Genomic DNA, 19215 nt, shown 5'->3' on the forward strand with positions numbered 1-19215 from the left:
GGTGACGAGTGTTTTTCCAATATTTCTTATGTTGAACATAGCCAGCGCCTTCACATTATACCAGTCTTTTTTAGAAAATGGATCAACCACTTTCTTCTTGGCTCCTTTCTTGCCGCCTTTCGTAAGGCGCTTGTTCTTGCCTACCGCCATGGTGCTGCTCAGAGAGCCAAAAGGCGGTCTCTTTACCTTTTAATGAGCCCAAATTTAATGACTAAATAAGAAAATGTGCATGTCTATTTAATAACAGTAAAAGCACATTTTCACAGGCACATACATGAAGTAGGTTGAAATATTGTTAGGATTCACCATGTTTTGTTTGCCAACTTGTACAAGCCCATGTGAAGTGTGATGCATGTGTATTTCAATTTGACAGTATGTAGCAGGTATAGGAGATGAAGTTAGTGCTGCACTGTAGCTTCCCCTACACAGTATTCATTCCATTGTTTGTGCAGTCTGAGGTTCAGCACTGTGTAAATGAGTCATGAAAAATACTGCTAACTATCACATAAAATAATGTTGAAAGTATATGATTGTGTGCGGCTGAATTTATAAGTGTCTAGAGCTCCATGTGGTGTGCATGGTCTCCTGGTTGGAAACACCTGTATTTTTTTTTTTTTTTTAATATGTTTAGTATGAGTTCTACAGGGGCTCACTACACAGATCAGACTTGTAGTGATCCTTCCTGTTTTTCAGCCTCCCAATAGCTGGGATTGCAGGTGTGCATGCCCCCATGCCCAGGCTCAATCTCTGTCTCAGCGTGCCCCGGGGGCAGGGCTGGCACGGCAGGTCACGGATTGAACTCCCATTGCGACATCTGCCTAAGCAGGCGCTTTAATCCACTAAGCTATCTGACTGGCCCTGTGTATTTTTTTTTGCTGAAATTGAGTTTGTTTTGGGAGCCTCGATGTGTCCATTAGATTTTTAGATCTAAAAGAAAAAGAAGGGGGGCTAGGGAGATGGCTTGAGGGACTAAACACCTGCCTGGCAATTGTAGGGACCCAGGTTTGATCCCCAGCACTACATGTTGTGCTGGCCCCAGAACCTTGGGTGCCCTGTGCCGGCCACTGAAACTAGAGTAGTGGTGCACACCTATAATCTCAGTGCTGGGGAGGCTGAGGCAGGAGGATCACTACGAGTCTGAGCTGTGTAGCAAGACCAAGTACCAAATAAATAAATAAATAAATAAATAAATAATTTTTTAAAATTAAAAAAAAAACAACAAAAACTCAGCTGGAGTCCACCCTAAGACTTTTCTCTGATTTCTAGGCATTTTCTCAGCCCAAACCATGTGGCACTCAGCCCATTATGTTTTATACTGTCACCATTTCAGGAACATATCCTGTCTTTACCACTGGCCCATAAGCCCAACCGTAACATATACTCAAGAGGAAGCTGGTAGTGACTGAGCACGACTTAGAAAACATCAAGCCACAAGTCCTACTCTCTCTAGGAAATAGATGGCATTAGGGGTGAAACTCAGGGCAAAGAGAGGCCAGACACACCAGAAATATCCAAAGCTTTTCTGCAGGCTCCCTTGCATTCATGCCCAAAAATATACTAGCATGATGGACCACAATGAAAAGGTCCAAGACTGCCTATCTGCACAAGGAGAAAAAAGTACTAAGTTGCTTTCCTTTCAAAAAAAAACTTTATTTGGCACAGAGCCTTGCTATACAGCTCAGACTCATAGTGATCCTCCTGTCTCAGCCTCCCCAGTGCTGGGAGTATAGGCATGCACCATCACGCCCAGTTTTGTTGGCCAATATGGCGTGTAGTGCTAGGGATCGAACCTAGGTCTTTGTACTTGCCAGGCAGGCACTTAAACCATTGAGCTATCTCCCCAGTCCTATAGCTGAGTTCTTAAAGGAAATGTTTGTTTGGATCTACTCTGGTTGGCTATTGCTGTAGGAAAGGCATTTTTATGCTGAGACCCAGGCTGGGTTGGCATCTGGCTTTTCCTACTTTTGTAGACTAGGAGGCTGCTGGGTGTGGAATGTGCTCATAGCATAGTTGGGAAAAAGGAGAGGCTGTCTGAGGCATGTTGGAACCAGGTGTTATAGCTGATGCGCTTCCTGGTCTGCTTTTTAAGTAGGACTTGAGTAGAGCTAGCTTCCCTCACCCTCAGTCCCCATACCTGTAAACTGGGGGAATCTCCCTGGTAAGATTCCTGAAGGGATTAGGGGGGATCTACAGCTGAATCAGCTATCTGCAGCTGGGAATAGGAATGGGGAAAAGCACTCTAATGGTGGAATCAGAAACAGAACTTCAGAGGGTAATGAATGGATGCTTTTGAATCTCAAGGAAGAGTGTTTGACTTTCATCATAGAGACTAGTAGGTCCCACAGCCAGAGTCAGATGACATCTTTATGCATAGCTGGATTTTTGATGATACAACCTCTCTCCTGCCCCATGTTCTCCAATGCAGTTTGCAGTTATAGTCATTGCACAGCAGCAAGGGGACTCATTTAGGGGCTGTTCTCCAGGAGTTAGTCCTCCCATAGAAACAGCCTGGAATGTTAAGGGAGTAAGTGATGTTCTAGTGACAGCCGTGAATTTACTTTATTAAAGATAAATAAATTACATGCCAACTTTGGCATTTAACCGTTATTAGTAACAAATTACTCTCCACCCATACGCTTGACCATGACACCTTAGGGAAAAATTGCTGTTGTGGCGTTTGATCTCAGCTAGCACTTTTTTTTTTTTTTTTTAGCTTTTTAAAAAAAGATAACATGAGTGTGTAGGACCTTCTGGGGAGCAATTTTTCAGCTGCTTGTCAAGTTCTGCCCATCACCCTTCAGATTGGGCTTTGTCTGTTGACTGTTCTGCGCTCTAGCAGTGGGACTTAGTGCCTCATCCTGAGCCAGGTCCATTAGGATTAGGCAATAGAATGATAGGCTGGTCTGGACATTTTTCTAGTTATTCACAGGCCTTACTGTGGCTTTTCCCAAATGAATGGGGAATATATTTTTTAAAATTCAGCCTGTGAGCCAAATGAGCCACACTGGGATAAACTCAGTTTGTTTACAAATTATGTAAGAGAAGGGCCCAGCCATTAAATTCTTCTGAGCCAGAATTCCTACCCTCTTCAAAGTTGTGATGAAACTAAACAAACACTTTCCACAGGAACTAACTCCTGCCGGAGAAACAGGAGCAGATGCTCCTGGGAGGCCTTCAGCAACTTTGGAATGTTTAAAGTAGAAATATGTAACCAAGGTGAAATTGTTCCAGAAACATTGCTTGCTGTAGCCAGAACCAAAGCACATGTCAGCTTTTTTTTTTTAATTTGGGACAAGAGGTACAGAATGAACTGGGCCATCACAAGCAGAATTTTCTTTAGAATGTTTAATTTTGGGGTTTTAATCTGATACTGCATCTCATAGTATCCACCTTTTGTGACCTTTATTCTTTTCTGCTCAGCTTTTTAAAAAGTCTTGATTCTTATCTCTTATTTTAGCTCTGCTGGATTATATTTGGTGATCAGGAGCCCTTGTCTTAGCCGTAGCATTCAGTGATTGCTTCTCTGTCCCTTGGAGTGATGGCAGCTGTAGCATAGAAGGGAGGCTGAGGTTCACTTTGCCTTTATATTGTCTCAGTAAGACTGGGAGACTTGTTGCCTCTCCATTCTTTTTGGGATAGACAAAGACTTGATGCTCAAGGATATAGTTTTCTAGCTCTTGTTAATGTGATTCTACTGAATGAGTCAACTAATTTTGGCCTGGGAATAAATTTTTAAGATTGTTGGGGATACCAGAGTCCTATGGTGGATATCTGAAGTAAGCTTTTCTTAAGGCATCTTCATGGCTGATTACTGTAGTTGCCTCTTGGAGACTTATATATACTGTGTGGTAGTGAATTAGTGTTGCTAAAAATTCCTACTGAAGAGAAATCTACTTTATGTAACCTGCATTTCCAAATATACTTGATCATAGAACTTTTTCCCGAAGAACTCAAAATACTGGAGATTCTGTTCCAGGTACCCAGTTTTAGGTTGGTTTAGGTTTGTTCAGTTAGTGTCCATTGGGATTATAAATTGGTAGGACAAGAACATATTAACTTCTGGTTTAAGGACTATGGTGTATAGTCATTAGTAGAATGACCTGATTGTCTTTCAACTGTGATAATAATAGAATGTTCTATTTCAACTTAGCAAATTTGTAGTCATCTCTGTAATTGGATGATGGGGTATATTGAATTATAAAAGAACCAAGGAACTGCTTTTCTTGGAGAAACTTAATTTTTGCTGGTATGATAAGAGTCACAAAACAGTCTAACAAGTAATACTGTCCAAGGATATGTGAAATAACCCCAATGCAAGCCCAGTTCCAAGTGGCTGTCTTGTGCCATTTTGGGGGCTGGGGCTAGCAGAAAGAAGGAGGCAGCCTCTATTGTTTCCTGAATTACTGAGGGGTGTGCCAAGTTGGGTGAAGCATGTGGTGACCTTTCTGAAGGTGCACTTACTCTGGTTGATCTGCAGACCTCTCTCAGCTGGGTTAACGTTATAGATTTGGGATGGTCATATTACCAAACTCTTAAGTCTCAGGCTGTGAGTTTGAGTGCTTGGTTTTGGGAGCCTGTTGCCTTGGAGGTACTATGATGAGTTGAACAGCATTTTGCAGGCTTGTCTACTTTGATTAATGTGAGAAAGATGACTGTAATTGCTAGTATCAGTGGTGGGAAGCCTGTGGCATGTGTGTCACAGCAGGATGTTTGTTAATAATGAAAGCTCTAAAAGATTATCCATCACTATTACATATCATGAGCTGGACTAAAAGGCTATTCTCCCTTTGAAGTGCTAAGAGGAAATTCTGAGATGAATGGCTTAAATTCTTCAACTCTGTGTCATTTCATAGAGGATTGACCTAGGGATTTTTTTTTTTAAACTTTTAAAATTAAGGTTGATCTACCTGGTGGATATCTTTTGTAGTTGACTCCCCCTTGTCTGGAACATCCAGCCTTTTTGCTCCAGAAGCTTTTGGTGAGGCTTAGGCCCTATTCTTGGTACTAAAGGTGGGGTTCAGTTTGGTTTTTTTTTATTGATCCACATCCCCATTGAGGAGGCATTCTGTTTTGCAAAGTGCTGATTTTCAGAAAGTTCATCATTACACTGAATTAAACTTTTTTTTTTGTACCAGGGATCAAACTGAGGACCATGTGCTTGCGAGGCAGGTGCTTAAGCCACTGAGCTATCTCCCCAGCCCCAGAATCAGACTTACTGTAATGAATTGTAAAAAATTAAATATTCGCTGCATTTTTTAAAAATTACATCTTGTATGAGTATCCTGGGGATGCCATAGTAAGTTACCACAGAGTAGGAGGCCGAAACAACAGAAATTTGTTTTCTCATAGTCCAGAAGTCTAGAAGTCTGGGGTCAAGGTGACTGACTATAGGCTTGATTTCTTCCTCTTCTTCTTCTTCTTTTTTTTTTTTTTTTTTTGTATTTTAGGGAAGGGTCTACAGGGTGTGGGTGTTCAGGGTCTTACTTCGCCTCCCAAGAGCTGGGATTTCAGGCATGTGCCACCACACTTAGTCTCAGTGGCCATCTCAGTGTGCCCCAGGGGTGGGGCCGGCATGGCAGGCTTGGGATTGAACCCCTGGCCTCTATGCCTGCTTGTGGGTGCATTAATCCGTAGAGCTATTTGGCCAGCCCAGGCTTGATTTCTTCTGAGCTCTCTCTCTCATCTTGGCTTATATTTCATCTCTGTGTTTTTGCATAACCTTCCTTTTCTGTGTCCAAATTTGCTCTTATGAAGACATCAGTAACATTGTTTTTGACCTAGTCACTTCTTTAAAGATATCATTTTCAAGGGCTGGCCAAATAACTCAGTGGATTAAAGTGCCTGCAAGCAGGCTCAGGGGCCAGGGGTTTGATTCTCGGGCCTGTGTGCTGGCCCTGCCCCCGGGATGTGCTGAGATGGCAATTAAGACTGGGCTTGGTGGCATGTGCCTGTAATCCCAGCACTTGGAAAGCTGTAAACAGGTGGATCACTAGGAGTCTGATCTAGTAGTGAGACCCTGAACACCCTGTAGACCTGTCCCAAAAAAAAAAAAAAAAAAAAAAAAAAAAAAGGTATCATTTCCAAATAGTCACATTCTCGGCTTCTGCAGAGTAAGACCTCACATAACAATTTTTATTCATTAAAAAAATGTATTAGTACTGGACTTTTTTTGCAAAACACAATGACCTCTTTTGTTGTGCATATTTGGTACATGTAAATGTCATACCTTTTTACATTCTCTTACTCTTCCCCTTTTTCCTCTTCTGTCTCTTGGTTTCCTTCCACTTGTAGAAGATATATGTCCATAAGCACAATTTTTGAGAGGAACAACTCAGCCTATAGCACAGAGCTTCCTTGCCTATTTATTTATTTAGCTACTGGGGGTTGAACTCGGGCTTATCACTGAGCTACTTACCTAGCCTTTTTTCTTTTCCTTTCCTTTCCTTTCCTTTCCTTTCCTTTCCTTTCCTTTCCTTTCCTTTCCTTTCCTTTTCTCTCTCTCTCTCTCACTCTCTCTCTCTCTCTCTCTCTTTCTTTCTTTCTCTCTTTCTTAATGTATTTAGTACCTATAGTGATCCTCCTGTTTTCAGCCTCCCAAGTGGTGGGATTATAGGTGTGCGCCACCATATCCAGTGTCAATCACTGTCTGAGCAAGCCCCTGGGGCAGGGCATGCAGGGCACACTGGGTATCAAACCCTAGTCCCTGTGTCTGCCTTAGCAGGCACTTTAATCTGAGCTGTCTGGCCAGTCCTTTTATTTTCTATTTTGAGACCAGGTTTCCAAATTGCCCAGGCCTGACTTGAATTTGTAGTCCTGTCTTAGCCTTTTTCAGTGCTGGGGTTACAGGTCTATACCATCATGTTTGGTTTAATTTAGAACTAGTAAGACATATGATGGCCTTTCATATTTTTTCAGGTTTGTGATCTTCTGTCACCCATCCCCATCAATTAAAAAATATTTTTTTTCCTCCTTCCTGAGCACCCCCAGTTCTTTCTATTGGTTTTTCATAGGAGATGGTTTTGAAGTCTTGAGTCTGGACTGACTTTAGTTTTGGAAGGACAAAATGGAATATCTTGGACTGCTTTCCATATTCCAAAGAGATTTTATTCTAAAGTTCTACCTCAGAAGTTCTGATGATTGTTGAAAAAATTTAAAGTCTAAAAATGGATGTGTAAGGTTTCAGTAATAATTATTGTCAGTTTTGACTGAATATATCTCACTGTTGACACACCATACACACATCCTCATGAGTTCTGTGTTATGTCTTATTTGACTTAGGCTTTGTGCTTAGAGTTAAGGACTCAAAGTCTAAGGGCCAGGGAGATAGCTCAGCTGCATAAACGCCTGCCTGACAAGTGCAAGGTCATGAATTCCATCCCTGGTACCACAGACAAACAAACAAACAAACAAACAAACTCAAAGTCTAACTTTATTCACCATTCTTTTCTTTTCCTCATACTTCAATTTTAGGAAATCCAGTGGGAATAGTTATTTCTGTAGCAGAAATGATTATAAACATTTTTTTTTTCTTTTTAAGTGTAATTGCTTTCTGGAGAGCAACAAGTAAGTTAGTTACATGAGCTAACTTATTTTAGATATATAGTCTTATGCTAAGTTGTAGTGTCTTTAGATTTAAAATTATAAAGTATCCTCATTATTTCTGGAATATTTTTATTTTTAGTTCCCAGTTTTTCTACTAGAATTTAAATACTGAAAAGGCTGTGTTTTATTCTTTTTGTTTTAGCACACCTGGGAAAAGTTCAGAGAAAGTTTGTTGAATGACTGTCAGTGATCGTGAACTTTATAGAACTCTTGAATGATAAACAGCCTACTGTGACACCCATACCATAGGCTTGTCACCACTGGACTAGTCCTCCAAATCATCTTGTACGTGATCAGGTTTGTCTTGTATCTTAGAAGCCTACATGTGACAGAAATAGCAATTTGGGGTTTAGGGTTATTTGGGCTCTTTCCCCTGCCCTGCTCCATTATTTTTTGCAGTGCTGGGGATGGATGCCAGGGTCACATACATGCTAGACAGGTACTCTCCAACAGAGCTAGTGTATTCACAGCCTCTGCTTCCCCTTTTGCTGTTGAAGTGCAGAACTTCCCATGAAGAGGCTCTCAGTGCTGTTCACCCTTCTGTTAACTTGTGGTTTATAAATCCTGATTGATAGTTTTGATAGCCCTTTTCCCTTTTTCGTGGATAGAATGTGACACCCTTAGAGTAACTTTCTCTGAAGTTGGCTTTGACTATACTACCCAGGATTTCCAAATTGTAGCCCTTTGATTTCCAAGGCCCTGGCCCCACACAGTTGTTGAGTCTCCTCTGTTTTGGAGGCTCAACAACATTAAAAATACCAACCTTATAGCTTACTTTTCAGTGTCAGTATATCTGTTCTTGCTAATAAACTGTGGCGAACACTCATCTGCCTGCTACTCTGTGATTGCCAGATAGCTTCAGCAAGGTGGGGAGCCTTACCTGACATGTGTGGGACCTCACCAGGTACTACTGCAGGATACCAGGTCCTACTGGGGTGCCAGGAGTTGCTAGTTACAATCCATGTCTTTTGTGATGAAGGAGTTGGAGATTTTAAGAAAAGACAACTCTGTTTGCACTTTTGAGAGAAGCCCATACTGACCTCTGCCAACTCCCTAGGGGGCTGTTTTCAGCAGTTTGTGCATAGTTTAGTCACTAGTGAACTGGGAGCGTCATGGTACACAGCATCCATTTACTTTGCTCTAGAAAGATCCTTAAAATTCCAACAAGGTAGAGGGCCAGCCAGATAGCTCAGTGGACTAAAGCACCTGTTTAGGGAGAGCGCAGCAGCCGGGATTCAATCCCTGGCCTGCCATGCTGGCCGACCCCTGGGGCACATTGAGATGGCAATTGAGACAGCATGGTGGCGTGCGTGCGCCTGTAATCCCAGCACTTGGGAAGCTGAAAATGGGAGAATCACTGCGAGTCTAGTCTATGTAGTGAGACCCTGTACACCCTGTACTAAAATACATTAAAAAAAAATTCCAGCAAGGTAACTGAAGAACATTGATTCTGAATGTGGATAACTTGTAATCTGTAGGGTGATGAATTTTAAGAGTATGTAAAAGCTCTTAGGTTTAACGGGGAACCTGTAGCATGCATGCCAAAATGGGGTGTTTCAATCTTTGAAAGCTCTAAACAGTTCTCCATCACTGGCCTTGGGGTTCTACTCTCAGGTGCTTCTGGAAAGAGGTCTCCTGATTCCACAGAGTGCGTTGTGAGGGGCAGCACCCTTTGCAGGGCATGGTTTAGAATTGGCTTAGTGGCTGGAATACTGCTGAAGCTATACTCTCCTCGGAGTGTCCCACCAAATTGGGACTTTGGGGTTAAGTTTTGTTGTGCTAGTTTTTGAGCTCCTACAGTTCTTTGCATGGTTCAGGGAGGGCCAGAGCAGAGGAGCAGTGAAAGAGGCCTGTTCTGTTAGCTGGAGTTTCCACTGAGGTGCTAACTGTTGGATTCTTTGACTCTCCAGCCTATAAGAGTATTTATAACTAGCTGTTTGTGTGCTTGGAAGAACTGAGGTTCTGCCTTTCTGTAGTGGTTTAAGAGCTGTGTCCTTGATATGGCCTGAAAGGGCAGGCAGGCAGACCTGGTGTAGTGTGAGCACTCACGCCTGGCTCTCCACGTCCTTGTTCTACCCACTGCCCTGCCAAGCCAGGGGCCCTTTTAGGGTTAACTTCTTTGCTTTGGAAGCAGCTGGCCAGTTTACACTCCTCCCTGGGCTGTACAAAAATACTTCCTTTGAAGTGTTAGGAGAGGCGGTGAAGGGTAAAACCTGGTGAAGAATAAAATCTGGAGTGGGTTTGAATGCACTTCTCTCCAGGGAGTGTACCATGACACAAAGCCCCTAGCCTTCATCATAACCTGCCGGGCTTGGTGACTTTCCTCACATAGTTTACAGCTTTGAGCCCAGTTACAGCTGGCTCTGTGTGTGCACACATGTATGTATGTGAAAGGAGTATTTCTCAACAAGAAGATAGTTAGAATTTGGCTACCACATTTGCCTGGTGGCAAAGATCCCTTTGAAGGTACTCCCCCAACCCCTGGCTGTAGGGAGGGGGCTGGTCCTCTCTGTGGGAGTTGGGGTGGTATCCTGGAGTATGTGTAGTCCTAAAGCTGCTGGCCCTGTTCTTGCTCCTACAGGGTAGAAGGGCTGCCACTGATCCTATCTCCCTTTCAGTTCAAAGCCCAGTGGTCCAAATAAGCTCTGGGCTTGGAGTCAGTATCTCTCAGCCTTGAGTTTCTTGTTAGTAAAGTGGAGCTAACAGCTCCTGCCAAGTATCTGGAAATACAGGGTTGGGGGCACCTTGAGATACTGCAAGCTATTTCTTTACCATAGAGCTTGCTGTGGAGCAGAAATGGCATGTAGGATAAAGGGGCCAAAGAGAAGAATGCCAGAGCAGAAATGAGACGGAACAAAGCTTGAATGTCTTCTTAATCCTTGAGTATTTGCAGCCAAGGAGGGGTTGGGGTGAGATGGGAGGAGAAGCAGCTGTTATATTCTAGAAAAGAATGCCAACCTGTTTCTCCCCATAGATGGGGCCACACAAGTTCTTTCTGACCTGGGGTTTGCAGTTCTTTTTTCCCTGGAAAATGCCCTCATGTGGACTTCCTACATCTTGCTATTCTACTTCCTGTTTCTCTGAGACAAGCGACATAGTCCATAAATTCAAAAATAATACCATGTTGCTCACATTGATGACTTTTGCTGGGCATTGTGTTAGGCACCCAACACGAATGATTTCCTGTATCTCTCCTAATAGTCATATGATATTAATTGTTCTTATCTGCATTTTATAAATGAGGAAATTGAGGTCAGAAGTGAGATGACACCAGGTTCTGTTACCAAATATACAACTATGGAAATAAGACCTGGTCTCTGCCTTTGAAGTCTACTTTTTCCCCCATTTTCTCAGACAGGGTTGCCCAGGCTGGCCTTGAACTCATCATGTACCATCCTCCTAGACTCTTTTACACCTGACAGGTAGAAGTTACAGTAAGTGATGAAAGTTGAGATTTACTATGTGCCCCAAGCCAGGGCAGAAGCAGTTTTTAGGGAAAGAAGTGGGTCATTGAACTCTGTTCATTCAGATAGTTTTTACCTGTGTTGCATTTATCACTTGACCCTTACTAATTAGTTATATTTGAATAAACATAAATACTTTTTGCCCTGTGGTTCCTGAAAGGGAACCTTTGTAATGACTAGTCCTCTATGTTGCCTTTGTAACCCAAATGCTTTTTCTCTCTGTTTGAGGACGGGAAGGAAGGTAGTTCCTGGGCTCTAACCAAGGCTTTCTTAAAATTGAAGATCTTGGTATTAAGGATGAACAGGTAGCCTGTACGTCTGAGAACGTAGACTTTGGTCTTTCATCAGCCTAGAACCAGAGTTGACACTTCCTTCAAGAGCTTAAGATCCTGCTCTTGACCATCCAGAGTTTATGGGGGGAGAGGGGAAATGAGGCCTGAGAAACAGTGATTTGCTCCCAGTCACACATGGGGCCAGACCCAGGGCCAGGCTGGGAGGTTTTCAGTCCATTGGCCACATGCCTTTCCATTTCACCTGGATTTCTAACTGGAGGGAAGATGAAAGGAATAGAAATGACAAGTCAGAAGAGTAGGAGGGCTCTCATTTGCAAACAGTTTCTTTTGATCTTTACCCCTTTGTTTAAAAAGGAAAAAGCCACACACGCACAACCACAACTGGTAGCCTGAGTATATGGTTCCCTCTAATTAATTGAGGAGTGGTCCTTTCTCTTTTGGGTGGGAAGCCCCCTACCTCCATAATCAGTTTCATTTAGGGGCTAGCCACCTTTCTCCCCCTTCTGCTCTTTAGCTGCCACTTCACCCTCCTTTTGCCAAGGTCATGCTGTGTAGTCCATGCTGACCTTGAATTTGGAATCCTCCTGACTCAGCCTCTGGAGTACTGGGATTGCAGGTGTGTACTGTCACAGCTGGCAAATATTTCAGAGCCTTTTACTCTTACCATAATATTCTGAAGTGTTTGGCATTTTGCTCTTATCTTTGTAATTGAGTATTCTGTAGAACCCCTCATGTCCATCAAATGTCTCTTCCAAATAGGCTTCAGCCTTTGTTATGTCTTTATCCATATTCTGCCCCTATTTCAAGGCTGCCACCTTCAGGGAGCTCTCTGGGACCTTTGCAGCACTTGCTTACCTTTGTTGCCTCTGGCCACTTTATAAATGAATTTCTAAAAAATAAAAAAGAATAAAATGTTGAATTAGAGTGTTATAGAATCTATCCTATATCAAGATCAATATGTTTAAAAACAAGGAGCATTTGGGTGAGTTGAAGAATTTGAGTTTGTATAAAGAAAAAAAATTTTGAGATAGGTCTTGTTAGGTAACAGGCTGGTTTTGCAGTCATGATGTATCTTGGGTGAGCCTGAACTTGTGGCAGTCCTCCTGCCTCAGCATCCTAAGCGCTTGGGATTTCAGGTGTACACCACCATACCTGGCATTTTTTTTTTTTTTTTAAAGCTGTTATGAAAATCTGTTTTGCTTTCTTGACCCTTTCCATAGTTTGTGGTTGTGGTCTTAATTCTGAGAGAAAGAGGTATGTTGTTGGAATCTGTGAGAATGAGGTATGTGGATGGCCTTCAGTGCAATTTTAAGTTTGATCTTCCAAAGGTAGGTCCACCTGTATGGGAAGGATTTGTTTTTCCTTCTTCATCTCCTCCCAGTCCTTTCGTCTGCCTTCTGGCTGTGTGTGTATGAAATTCTGGCCTTGAACACACCTAAGAATCCTGGCCCCTGTCCCTTTCTCAGTTAACCCTTTTGTGCCTGATCTGTATGTGGCACATTCAGCTGCAACCCCAGGTGGAATCAGGCTTGTACCATTCCCCCACCCCCGTACTCCCAAGTGTTAGTATTTCTGCTGTCACAGGTTCAGCATCACCAGCTCTCTCTTTCTAAAATGTAAAAACAGGCTAGGAGAGGGTAGATAATTCACCCACAGTCAGATAGCCAGTGAGAAGCAAACTTGACCATGTATTCTGGTCAAGCCCAGGGATGTGCCATGCCCTGTGGTGGCCCCATGTAGTGGTGGTGGGAGTCTAGAGGCTTGTGCTTATGAAGTGCCTGTCTGTAACCTTCAGAGGATAGGAGTTGTCCAACTAAAGCAACCTGGAAACATTTCAGTATTTCTTAATAGATACACGTTGCCAAAGTTATCCAAGGGTGAACCCCATAAATGTAAATGTTGTTAGTCATGGCTCCTCCAAAAGGACCCCCCTCCCCACAACAATTGGTTAGGTTTAGGTGCTAGGGTCCTGGCAGCTGGGGCTAAAGGCAGGCTTTTGGGTGGAGTTTCAGCCAGCAGGGTAAGGCTAGGCCCCGCCCGGCCCTTTGCTGGCCCAGAGATCTCCATCTCGGATCTGCGTGGGCGCAGTGATGGTATCGGCTTTGCCCTGGGCGGGAACTGCAAGATCAAAGACACCGCGTGCTGGGGCGCTTCAAAGCTGCCTGAGCAGCCGGATTGATGCGGAGCATGAGAGCGTTCTGCTGATGTAATCATAGCCTGCGAGACAGGTTCTCTTCTTTTCTTTTCTTTTCTTTTCTTTTCTTTTCTTTTCTTTTCTTTTCCTTTCTTTTTCTTTTCTTTTCTTTTCTTTTCTTGAATATAAACAAAGACATCTCTTGTTTGTTTAGAGAGGTGAAGCCTGTTCCACAGAGGGCACCAGGACCTGGAGGGCTTCACTGTTCTACCTGGTGGGTCTGTGCTAGTGCAAAGGTGCTGCACATGGCTAGAGTTTTCAGGTGGGCTTGCAGGTTTTCTGTAAAAGGTAGGGTGAGAACTTGATGGTTCTTGGTAAGCAGAAGCATCAGGTAGGGATAGGGACTCCCAGGAGTATGGATGAGTGCTAGGATCATCAGGACCCTCAGCCTGAATATTCTCCCTATGTATAAAAATCACAGACGTGGTTTATCTTCTAGGTATTTCCAACCATGCTGATGCTCTGTCTTTAGCAGTTGATCTCTATCTATCTATCTATCTATCTATCTATCTGTCTGTCTAATTTTCACTGATACAATGAAAATATCATTGTATCAGTGAAAATTATATACACTTTTGCAAGTAAAATCATGTCCATATTCTGTTTTCTGTAACTTTTGCAGACAAATACACAGACAGATGAAACAACCTTTCAAATTAGGCCAGCGATGTTCCTTACTATATGATTTTCACCACACCAGAGTTCAAGATCAGTAGAGGCTGAGGTATTCTTACCCTGAAATGGTGGAATGATGTCCTCCTTGGCATCTTATGGGTGTTGCGTCACAACATGTGTAAAAGCAGATTTCTTTCCTTAAATGAAGTGTTCCCTCTTACTCTACAAAAGCACATCTCCCAGTATTTTATTCTGAACATTTTCAGGTGTGTAGCAACAGTAAACCATTTGTACAGTGAACACCCATATGTACCTATCACCTATATTCTGCTGTCAACATGTTACTATTTTACCAAATATTAAAATCTTTGCACAATTTTAATGTTTGAAACCCAAGTACATGTATATACAGAACATGGTAAGTATTTAGATTTATTTGTTTCAATGAATGTGATGGGTTCTTGAGGGCCTCTTTTAAATTCTACTTTTTTTTTTTTCACATATTCGGCACAGGGTCTCACTATGCAGCTCAGACTCATAGTGATGCTCCTGTTTTCAGCCTCCTCAGCGCTAGGATTACAGGCGTATGCCACCATACCCGGTCTAAGCGGCCAGCTCAGCGTGCCTGGAGTGGGGGCCAATGTGGCATGTGGTGCTGTGGATGGAACCGGGGTTGATGTGCTTGCCTAACCAGGCACTTAGTCTGCTGAGCTATCTAGCTGGCCCTTTAGTTCTGTTTCCATTGCTTTTAGATACGGGTTTCCTTTTTACTCTTACTCAAGAACAGCTTTATAGTTCTGTATTCAGGCGCTCAAGGGAGAATGCAGGAGATTGCAAAGACTAGAATAGCACCCAAGACAGTTTTCTGTGGAGACTTTGTGCTTGAAGGACCTGTACTTCTGTGTCTTGAAGTAGAGCCCATACCCTTCCTTCATGTTGGCCTTTCCCTTTGTCTTCTAGTGGTATAGCCTTGTGGCCACAGTGAATAGGGGAAGATGGGGATGGCTAATATAGTATGTGTAATTAGCTAGCAGAATGAAAGTTTTGGTGGGTTTTAATTTAGTCTGAAAAATCTCTTAAAGTTCATTTGTTTGCGTGGTTGTTTGAGACAGAATCTTACCTTGTTGTTCAGGCTGGTCCTGACCTCACAGTTCTGCTTCAGCCATCTGAGTAGCTGGGATTGTGGTTTTTATTCCTTAATTTTAAAACTGAATAAAATAAGGTTTTGTTTTTTTTTTTAATGTTTCTTGAGGTAGCAGTGTGAACTTGTGCTTTGGATGAAGGAAGATACCACAGGAGTTGACAAAGTCAGCCTTTGCATAGAAGAGTTTTAGTTCTCATTTCTAGGAACCTAGACTATTTGGATTGATTATTTATAAAATGAGTAAGTTTTGAAAGTCAAAATGGGGTATATACCCTGTTGTGCTTGGACTAGTTTCTTTGCTGTGATTTGTATCTCCTCTAGAACATCCTGACCTGTAAATGGTGTGTGTGTGTGTGTGTGTAGTCTTTAAAGTAGAAGCAACATTCACCTTCTCAACTAATGTGAGAATGGGACAAAGGTCTACTAACTTACCTCACTTTTTTTTTAAAATTTAAATTTATTTATTTATTTTTGTGGAACCGGGGATTGAACTCAGGCCCTTGCACTTGCCAGGGAAGCACTTAGTCCACTGAACCATCTCCCTGGTCCTTATTTTTGTTTTGGAGACAGTCTCACTGTGATTTAGGCTGACCTTGAGCTCACTTTGTAGCTAAGGCTGGCCTTGAATTCATGGTGATCCTCTTGCCTCAGCCTCCCAAGTGCTGGGATTACAGGCATGCACCACTGTGCCTGGCCTAAATTTACCTTATTCTTGTTTTTTTCTGTTCATGGAAATGGCTAAGTATGTTTTAAGTAACAAGCTGTGGCTTCCCTGTAGTTAGGTGGGCAGGTCTGTTAATAGCCCTTGTTATATTTTTAAGTTTATGGGGTGGTCCCAAGAGGAAGTTAGTAGGGCATCTTCTAAGAGTGTGTCTCCTTAGCAATGCTTATCTTAACTACTGAGCAGGTTATCCTGTAGGTTCCTTGCAAGCCAGGCCACAGGAAATGCCTTTGTAAATGTTTCATTACTTTGTTATTAATGAGCAAGCTACTGCTTAGCTTGAGAATGGATGTGTGTTTCTGAGGATATTTTGTCTGCCTCTTGCTTTTTGACAACCTCACAATGATTTGCTGGTTAGAAGAGGAAACAGGAGGCCTTGCTCAGTGCAAATGACTTTGGGTTCCTACCATATTCGATGATGAAGTCACATTACAGAGCTTGGTCTTCTCATAGGTTTGGTTTTATGGAGTTTTCTCACTTCTCAGTGAAGACTCCTGAGAGCAGGCAGTGGTGAACAGCTAGTAGGTGAAAGTACCAGGGTGCAAGAGGCAGCCAGGGTTCTCCTCAGGAGTCTTTTATCCATATATGTGCAAAATGAGTAACCTTGTAAAGACTCAGCCATCCAGGAAGAAAAGGAGCAATTGTTTCAATATAACATTTTAGGTTCTTCTGGAAAGAAGGAAGCTTTATGTTTGCTAGGATGCTATGTTCTTCCTTTCAGTAATTCATGCAGGTTGACCAAAGTTGGATCTATCTGCTTGTGAAATTAATGTCATCTAACAGATAAATCTTGCACAGTTTTTTTTTTTTTTTTTTTGGGTACTGCAAATCGAACTAATGACCTTAAATTTGCTAGGCAGGTGCTGTGCCACTGAGCTATATTCCTGGCCAGTTTTTCATGTCTTGAAGGACTTTACATTGTAGAGTATTACACACTGGAGAGAACACAGCTTATTGCTTTTTTGAAACTTTCTTTCCCCAGATCCTAAAGGAAGCTAGAATTTCTCATTGTTAGTTCATTAGGTAAACATGGGTATTTACATAACATAAAGAAGACTGAAATTGTGTAGTATGAGGGAAGCCCAGGTTTTACTGGCCAAAGCTTTTATAGGTATAGCACAAGTTCTGCACATAGGCCAGAATTACTGTTTTGACATAAGATTTTACAAAAGGGGATATAATTAGTTCTTATGCTCTTAGAGAATATCATGCGTCTACTGTTCATCAGTCCTTATCCATTTTTCTGTATCTCCAACAGTGCTAGGTACTGTACTAAAGATATTGCAGTGGAAAAGATCCCTACCCTAGTAGAGGTAATATTATACTGGGGCAGTGTACGTCCTATCTCTGTGATGGCAAACCTTTTAGAGCTTCCAGTCATATAAACACAGCCTGTTCAATGAGTTTAAAACTAACCTGAAATACACAGTGAGGCTCTGTCTCAGAAAACAAAATTTAAGAAGCCCACTAACAACAACAAAAACCCCAGCTCACTGTGGCCCATGTGCCATAAGTTTACCACCCCTAAACTAGTCCATTACAATTCTCAAATCAGAGACATCTTCTGTCCAATGCCACTGGGATAGATATATAAAGAGAGCTAGTAACTAAGGAGTATCTAAACTTTGGTCAAATAGCAAGATACAGCTGAGGCTGTCATGGTCAGAGAAGGGAGAAAATGAGATTAAATTCAGTGATGCATCACTGTGGACAGCCTTTGAAAAGTGGTGCAGGTCATTGGCCAGGCATGGCTCAACTTGGGACAGAAACTGGAAGAGACAGGTATGGTGTGTACTACCTGTACTAAAGTTCAAATAATAATAATAATCTGCTCAGTGACCCATTCAGCCAGGTGTGGGATGATCACTGAATGTCAATTAGTAACCAAGATGAATTTGTAGGATCAGGAAGGTCTGCAAGGGCCAGTGTGTGGTGGAACTGTTCATGCTTGTTTTAGTAGAGAAAGGCCAACTCCATCTCCTGGTCTTGGTTTCCTCACCCGTAAATTAGACTTGTATCGCCAAGGGTTTTTTCCAGCTTCAGCTTTTAAAAAATAATATTAAACCTGAACATTGTTGACTAAGAATGTAACTGACTGCCTCTTTGATCTTTGATGAGTGATCTGCAGGAATGAAAGAGATCTGAGTCTTCCCATTTGCCACTACCTTTGGAGTGAGTGCAAGCGTTACTACTACTGGCTATGGTCCGCTTCCTTAAGAACTGTTGCAGAAGAAAGTTATCATACACTTGTCTGCCCATTAGGAGCTCTGTAGCCTTCTTCACCAACATAAATTTTTATAGTACATGCCTTCCCCAAGAAGCCTATCTGTTCTCTCCTTTCTCCAGTGGTCTCTTTCTCTCCTTCTGTTAACTTTAGTGTAAGAGTGCAAAACTTCTAATGATATGGAAATGAAAATACCAAAATGTATTAGGATGAAGTTTATATGTCTATATGTTCTATCTATAATGATGACCAAATCTTCCAAAGACTATCACTTGTTTTAGAATATATACTTGCCTCTGGTAGGAAAGTTATATTTTAATAGTGTGTGGTTCTAAAAATATTATATAAGCTCAAAAATAAGTGCATTCATCTCATTTATACCCTAGCTCCACTATAATCTTCCCTTTCTTCTTAATTTCTGTAGAAATTAAATTATTGGAATCCACTTGTGAAAGCTAGGGGATTTATATGTTACAGTTATTTAAAAAGGAATAAAGATTAAGATAAGTCAAAGGAGTTTTACATTATTCAGATTTTTTAATAAAGAGCATTTTTGACCCTGAATGAAACAGTTGGTGTGAGCTAGAGTTCAGAGTCTCTTGGTGTTCATCATAACTGTTTTAAGGAGTTAATGTTACCTCTTTCGTGTTTAAATATTAACCAAAGGGCTTCCTCTGTCATGATCTGTTATCAACAATTGCTTGGAATAGTTCTCACAGTCAAGCTTTGTTCTTCCTCCTGTAAGATGCTAGGGCAGGATAAGGATAGACATTAGGCCACAACAAAGGAAGATTCATTGTGAGAGGGGGCCCACCCCCCTCCCATGGTCTTGTGGTTGCATAGTTTGCCTTCTTAACATTAGTAACCTCCTTGCCTGCCCCACATTTACCTGGATCTGGAGCAGAAAGCTGTGGTGGTTATTTCATTGTCTAAAGATGAATAGTACTTTTCCTGTTTG

The 19215-nt window shown here is 42.1% G+C and overlaps 2 protein-coding genes across 3 annotated transcripts in view; one reads left to right on the plus strand and one right to left on the minus strand.

Moving 5' to 3' along the window:
• Window positions 1–150, minus strand: part of LOC105741741 (40S ribosomal protein S3a-like) — an 888-nt gene extending 738 nt beyond the window's left edge. The window contains 1 exon segment of the mRNA XM_012513984.1: window positions 2–150. Within this exon segment, the coding sequence (XP_012369438.1) occupies window positions 2–150 (149 nt within the window).
• Window positions 1–19215, plus strand: part of Znrf3 (zinc and ring finger 3) — a 153343-nt gene that overhangs the window by 26020 nt on the left and 108108 nt on the right. The window lies entirely within an intron of this gene.

The sequence above is a fragment of the Octodon degus genome, unplaced genomic scaffold (genome assembly GCF_000260255.1).
Source record: "Octodon degus isolate 3935 unplaced genomic scaffold, OctDeg1.0 scaffold00021, whole genome shotgun sequence".
Lineage (NCBI taxonomy): Eukaryota > Metazoa > Chordata > Mammalia > Rodentia > Octodontidae > Octodon > Octodon degus.